The sequence below is a fragment of the Kryptolebias marmoratus genome, linkage group LG17 (genome assembly GCF_001649575.2).
Source record: "Kryptolebias marmoratus isolate JLee-2015 linkage group LG17, ASM164957v2, whole genome shotgun sequence".
In the NCBI taxonomy this organism is placed as follows: Eukaryota; Metazoa; Chordata; class Actinopteri; order Cyprinodontiformes; family Rivulidae; genus Kryptolebias; species Kryptolebias marmoratus.
Window position 1 is genome coordinate 27,313,167 of NC_051446.1, and position 7,220 is coordinate 27,320,386.

Below are 7,220 nucleotides of genomic sequence, written 5' to 3' on the forward strand. Positions count from 1 at the left end.
GAAGACACTGTCAGGAAGACACGGACAGGAGACAACTTTACCAGGAAGAAGTAAGACATAATAAAGCCGAAGTGTATTAAAAAAAAATAAAAACTTTTTGGGAAAAAGTTGAAAAGTTCAAAATCCATCAACTTTCTTCTCTAAGGTCCAACAGGAAGTCAGGACGTCTTTAGGAGCCAGGGACACGAAATCTGCCGAGTCACTGGTTGCCATGGTGATTCCCACTGAAGATAAAAATATCAACATTTGGATGAAGAAACTGGAGAAACTGTGGGAATAAAAAATTTTAAACCGTTCAGACAGCTGAGAGTCAGAGAGACGTTCTGAGGAAACATCTGTAAGAATCCTCCATCTTCACCTGAGGTTCTTTAAAAACTGTTCAACATCTGAAACCTCGGTTCAGTCATTAAAGTCCAACTTCCTGTTTAAACTCTGAGCTGTAGAACTCCAACAGGACCGGGTTTAGAGCTCCAACAGGACTGGGTTTAGAGCTCCAACAGGACTGGGTTTAGAGCTCCAACAGGACTGGGTTTAGAGCTCCAACAGGACCGGGTTTAGAGCTCCAACAGGACCGGGTTTGGAGCTCCAACAGGACCGGGTTTAGAGCTCCAACAGGACTGGGTTTAGAGCTCCAACAGGACCGGGTTTAGAGCTCCAACAGGACCGGGTTTGGAGCTCCTTACAGAACTGGGTTTAGAGCTCCAGTCTGGACCGGGTTCTTTGGAGATCTCCATCCTTGATGTTCTGCTGTTGGAGCTCTCAGTTCCTGTTGATGTTTTTGTGTTTGTCTGTTTTCAGGACACTGGTTGGTGGTTTTGTCTTTATTTGTTTGTTTGTTTTTGTTGTTTTTGTCTCTGGCCGATCTTCCTTCTTCTGTAACTAACAGAAACGATACCAGCGGCTCGTCCATCACCGATCCAACCAATCAGCTGCAGCCGGTTCCTCCTGAGTTCTGTTTACGTGCACACATGAACCGTCCTCTGATGGATCTGAGCTCAGTTCCTCTGCAGGATAAAAGAGGACAGAATTAATTCTCAGGTGGACCTTTCAGGGCCATTTCTCTGTCTTCAGAACAAAATCATCTTTGAGTGTTTTCCTGCGGCGCCTCAGAGACAAATGTTCCTCACCTCAGCTCTGAAAATCCTCCCAGAACTCATTTGGGCTGAAATGTCAGCTGACCTTCAGAGTTTATTGGAGGGAAAGACAGAAGCTGCACAGACTCTTTGTCCCCAGATGTTCATTAAAACCATTAAAGAGAAGACAAACCTGTCTTCAGGAGACCTTTTAGCTCTAAAACATCAGATTTCTGCTGAAACCCATCAGTTAATGTTCCACTGCTTCACCTGGGAGATGGAAAGAATTCATACTTCCTGTTTCTGCTGCATCAAGACCCAAACCCACAGTTACTGATCTGACCCACTTAGATCAGAGGTTCCTGGTTCAGGTCCTGCAGGGGCCTCCGCATGACCTGCTGAGGAGCTTAATAAGACAACTGAGTCAGGGCTGTTGGGAACATCTGGAACATCTGGAAGACCAGGAGGTAGGACCTCCATCACTTTCAGGTCATGATGTGAAACAAACATTTCTGACATTCTGACTGAAGAACGTTGATTAAAGATCAGAGCAAAAGGTAACTCTTAAATTGTCCCTCAGTGTGAGTGAGAGGGTGAATGGTTGTTTGTCTCTGTGATGGACTGGAGACCTGTCCAGGTGTCCCCCACCTCTCACTCAGTGACTGCTGGAGACAGACACCAGCTTCCCTGAACGGAGAAGCGGGTAGAAGAAGATGGATTTGTTCTGCTGTTTTATTAGTTGTTTCAAAGAAACAGATCTTTGATTTTGAAAGTAGGATTTGTTTTCATGAGGTGAAAACATGATCAGAGTCTGGTCGTCTGCAGACTCATCAGTTAGCTCTCGATAACGTCTCCGTCTCTCAGAGGCATGACATCTGTGAAATCAGTCTGGATGTTCTGAATGAATCGCTCGTCTGTTCTTCATCACCCGGCTGCCATCGATCACACTCTCCCTCAGTGTTTACTCGCTCACACAGACGATCAGACCTGCAGAGAAAACACGGAGGAGTTTTAAAGATGAAGTTCAATCTGTCGTCCTGCTTCAGACGCTCATCACTCTCAAATAAAATCTTCAGGAAGGAGAGAAAGTCCATGTTTCTGTGGAAAACAAACAGGAAACCAGACAGAAGGATTCTCTCAGGCTGCTTTCATCTTGGATCAGTTTCCACTCCTGCTTTGACCTGTTTCTAACCTCCTCCTCTTCCTCTCAGGTCCAAGGAGCTGATAAAGGAGGCCATCCTGGACAACGACTTCATGAAGAACCTGGAGCTGTCGCAGATCCAGGAGATCGTGGACTGCATGTACCCGGTGGATTATGGGATGGACGCCTGCATCATCAAGGAAGGAGACGTGGGCTCGCTGGTCTTTGTAATGGAAGGTAACTGCTTTGATCCCCTGAGGATAAACCTGACTCGATCCTCTGAGGATAACCCTGAGTCAGCTTTGATCCTCTAAGGATAAACCTGACTCAGCTTTGATCCCCTGAGGATAAACCTGACTCAATCCTCTGAGGATAAACCTGACTCAATCCTCTGAGGATAAACCTGACTCAGCTTTGACCCTCTGAGGATAAACCTGACTCAGCTTTGATCCCCTGAGGATAAACCTGACTCAATCCTCTGAGGATAAACCTGACTCAATCCTCTGAGGATAAACCTGACTCAGCTTTGACCCTCTGAGGATAAACCTGACTCAACTTTGATCTCCTGAGGATAACCCTGACTCAGCTTTGATCCCCTGAGGATAAACCTGACTCAGCTTTGATCCCCTGAGGATAAACCTGACTCGATCCTCTGAGGACAACCCTGACTCCGCTTTGATCCTCTGAGGATAAACCTGACTCGATCCTCTGAGGACAACCCTGACTCCGCTTTGATCCTCTGAGGATAAACCTGACTCAGCCTTGATCCCCTGAGGATAAACCTGACTCATCTTTGATCTCCTGAGGATAAAACTGACTCAGCTTTGATCTCCTGAGGATAACCCTGACTCAGCTTTGATCCCCTGAGGATAACCCTGACTCAGCTTTGATCCCCTGAAGATAACCCTGACTCAGCTTTGATCCCCTGAGGATGTTCAGAACATGTCTGCACTCATTAAAGTCACGTTCTTTTCTCATTTCACACTGTTCTAATAAAGGTACTTACATTTTGTTTTTAGAACGCCTTTCAAAATAAAACTAACAAGTTGCTTTACATTAAAAACATAAAAGACTCAAAGATAAAATAAGTCAAGGTCAAAGAAAAGTAAAAGTAATAAAACAAGCTAAAATTAAATTAAAAAAACTATAAAGTTGGATAAAACCCAAATAAAAAAGTGGTAAAAATGGCTCTATTGTTGTTTTAGGTTTTAGTGTGAAAAAAGGAAAGCTCCACATGGAGCCACCAAAAACTAACTTCCTGAAAAACGTTTCTGAGCTGCAAACTCAACAGGAACCTGTTTTAAAAATGTCTTTTTATGTCCGGGAGGAGACATTTAGAAAGATTTTGGACTTTAGGGAAGATTCTGGACGTTCAAGAGGATTGTTGGACATCAGGGAAATGTTGGACATGAGGGAAATGTTGGACATCAGGGAAATGTTGGACATGAGGGAAATGTTGGACATCATGGAAATGTTGGACAGAAGGGAAATGTTGGACATCAGGGAAATGTTGGACATCAGGGAAATGTTGGACATGATGAAAATGTTGGACATCAGGGAAATGTTGGACATGAGGGAAATGTTGGACATCACAGAAATGTTGGACAGGAGGGAAATGTTGGACATGAGGGAAATGTTGGACAGGAGGGAAATGTTGGACATCAGAGAAATGTTGGACAGGAGGGAAATGTTGGACATGAGGGAAATGTTGGACATGAGGGAAATGTTGGACATCAGGGAAATGTTGGACATGAGGGAAATGTTGGACATGAGGGAAATATTGGACATCAAGGAAATGTTGGACATCAGGGAAATGTTGAACATGAGGGAAATATTGGACATGAGGGAAATATTGGACATGAGGGAAATGTTGGACATCAGGGAAATGTTGAACATGAGGGAAATATTGGACATCAGGGAAATGTTGAACATGAGGGAAATGTTGGACATCAGGGAAATGTTGGACATCAGGGAAATCTTGAGTGAAATGTTGGACATTATGAGGATTTCAGCCTTTCAGGACCTTTTGGACATTCTGTTTTCGTCTGAGGAACATGATGAGATGAGGCCACCACTCTGATCAGTCTCAGGAGGAGTTGAGACTCAAACCTGGAACCTCATCTGCTCTTATTTTCACATCGAGCCCTTTTGTTATATTTGGAGCTGATTTGAGGTCAGTGTGTTATATAAGAAGCCTGTTTAGTAACGTGATCCTCCCACTGAAAACAGGAACTGGAGCTACACTCAGAAGATGTTGAACCTGCAGGAAGTCATGTTGTCACAGGAAATAACTGATTCATGTCCTTAGAATGAAATAAAGAAACATTTTCTGTCCATTTTAGATCGCCCTTCTGGATCTTTTGTTATAAAACGATGTTGGGATAAAATTAGCTTCAGAGAAAAGGTCTCCCCTTCCTCATTAGGCGTCACATGACCTTTTCAGAGAAGACCTGCAGACCTGCTGCTGTCACGTTGTTTCTTCAGGTCATCCAAAACCTTTTAGTTGCAGCGATGCTGGACTCAGAGCGTCTCGACAACAATCGTCCAGATGGTCAGTCCTGGGTGTCGGTGGGCGGCAGTGAGCCGTGTGAAACAACAGATGACATTTATACCTCAGTAAAAGCTGCTGGGTGGATAACACACATGCTGAATGTTAGCGCGCATCCGCACAATGTGAGAAATATCTTTTTATCAGCTTTTAAATTAAAGGCAGAGCTGCTTTTCATCACATTAATGTTAAAATGGCTCATCTTTTATGGAGTCTGGTGTGGGCGGTTCAGATTTGTGAGTTCTTGTTTCTAATTCTACTGCTGCAAGTTCTACTAATGCTAATACTACTACTACTAATACTTATGCTAATGCTTTTATGAAGTGTTTAGATGCCTTTAGTTTTAGCTAATGTTTTCCTGGTTTCAGCTAATGTCTCGTTACATTTAGCTTCTTTTAGTTTTTAGCTCAGTTTGTCTCTTCAGCTGTTTTTTTAATTTCTCAGCTCATAAAGAGCCATTGTGTCAGATCTGTGTTGATAAATGTTCTGTAGAAGCAGCCAGGTCAGTAAAACAGATTATTTTCTCTGCTGCATACGAGGCGTACCACAAGGCTTCACATGAGGACCTCTGTGTTTCTGTTTCTACTTGAAATCATGGTTTGCAGATGAGCGTCTGAGCCTTCAGATGAACCTGTCTCATTCTTGTGAGAAAATGAGGAACTCCTCTGAGGGACCTAGTTTGTCCAGAATCGTGAGGAAACCATTAACTGCAGCTGTGAAACGTGAGAAACCAGCAGTTTCTGTGAAAAGCCTCCAGCTGTATGACTCCATCTGCTTTGTGACAAACGGGTTTCCAGCTTCTTTCTGCTGAATGCTTTCTGTCAGGGACGGTCCTCACACAGAGGGATAAATGAGCGAGGGGGGTGGGGGTGGGGGGGCAGATGGCGACTAAATTTATCGACTTCTGTCACAGGAAGAGGAAGTGATTCCTAAAAACAGATCACAGGGAAGATGAATAGATAGCGTGTGTGTTTGTGTGTAAATCTAATGTTGTGAGGACATTAAGGGGTTTAAAGACTCAGGGGGGAGATTTACTGCGCGTATAGACACCAAACAAGAAGGTCTTTTTAACCGGAAATCTGTGTGAGATATGAAGGTTGGAGCCAGTCTGTGTGTGTGTGTGTGTGTGTGTGTGTGTGTGTGTGTGTGTGACACTCATTATTTCTGCGTTTGGAGGAGGAAACAGATGCAGCAGTTTTGTCTCATTACATGAAACACACACAGCTTTCTGTGGATGCGGTTGCCGTGGTAACATGTTGGATGATCATGTTCAGCTTTTAATATTTAGAAATTTGAAATAGTTTCAATTAAAAAAGGAAAATATGGAAGTATGGCAGAAAGGTGGGGGAGGAATGGAGGGAAAGCAGCAGATTGACTCAGACGGAGTTCAGTTAATTCAATTAAATGAAGACTAGAAAAATAAACATGTTAGAGAAAATTAAATGTAACTGAAAGTTTTATAAATCATTTTAAATGTCAAACATCAGTTAAAGAAAACAAACAAACACAGAGCGGAATAACAAAAGTTAAGTTTCGCACATTTTTATATTTCAAATCAAATATTTTCACCAAAGAGTCCCAAACTTCCTATTTAAGTGTGATGTTTGAGCTGTTTTTCTGAGTAGTAGCTGTAAAACCTGCTGCTGGGCCCAGGGAGGCAGGAAACAAACTGTTAGCTCAGGTCATCAGTTGCAGCAGATCTTCCTGCAGCTGGAACCGAAGCTGAAGGTTAACTGATTCTCTGCTTTGTTCAGATCTTCTTTCAGCTGCTGGTACCTGCAACAAAAGCAGGAATTAATTTCCACTCGACTAACGAGAAGCAGCTTCTTGTTTTAATGAGTTCCTGTCAGCGGCTGGCTGCTGACGGCTGCTGACGGCTGCTGACGGCTGCTGACGGCCGTCCCAGCGCTCTGAAAGCTCTCCTGCTGCTTTAATGAGCTCCTGAAACCTTACAGGAACAAAGACGGGAGCGGAGGAGGGAGGTCTCACTCTGACATCACTAACATCTGCTCTGAAAGATTCTGCTGGTTCAGGCGTTGGGCCAGAATCTGCAGCACCTGGTTCTGATCCGGAACTCTTCAGCAGAGGAGGTTCCTGTTCAGCTCAGGATGAATCAGAGGGCCCGAAGACCCCTGACTGTTGGTGTGAGGGTCCTGTAACTCAGAGGGCCTCACATTCAGGGGCCGATGTCTGCATTCAGGGGCCGATGTCTGTATTCAGGGCCCAATGTCTCTGCATTCAAGGCCCGATGTCTCTGCATTCAGGGCCCGATGTCTCTGCATTCAGAGCCTGATGTCTGTGCATTCAGGGGCCGATGTCTGCATTTAGGGCCCGATGTGTCTGCATTCAGGGGCCGATGTCTGCATTCAGGGGCCGATGTCTGCATTCAGGGGCCGATGTCTGCATTCAGGGGCCAATGTCTCTGCATTCAGGGCCCGATGTCTGCATTCAGGGGCCG

The 7,220-nt window shown here is 44.4% G+C and overlaps 1 protein-coding gene across 1 annotated transcript in view; it reads left to right on the plus strand.

Moving 5' to 3' along the window:
* LOC108251667 (protein kinase cGMP-dependent 1) overlaps window positions 1-2,451 on the plus strand; it is a gene marked incomplete at its 3' end in the record, with an annotated part of 5,099 nt that extends 2,648 nt beyond the window's left edge. Inside the window, 1 exon segment of the mRNA XM_037980771.1 lies at window positions 2,285-2,451. Within this exon segment, the coding sequence (XP_037836699.1) occupies window positions 2,285-2,451 (167 nt within the window).
* Window positions 2,452-7,220: the final 4,769 nt, after the last annotated feature.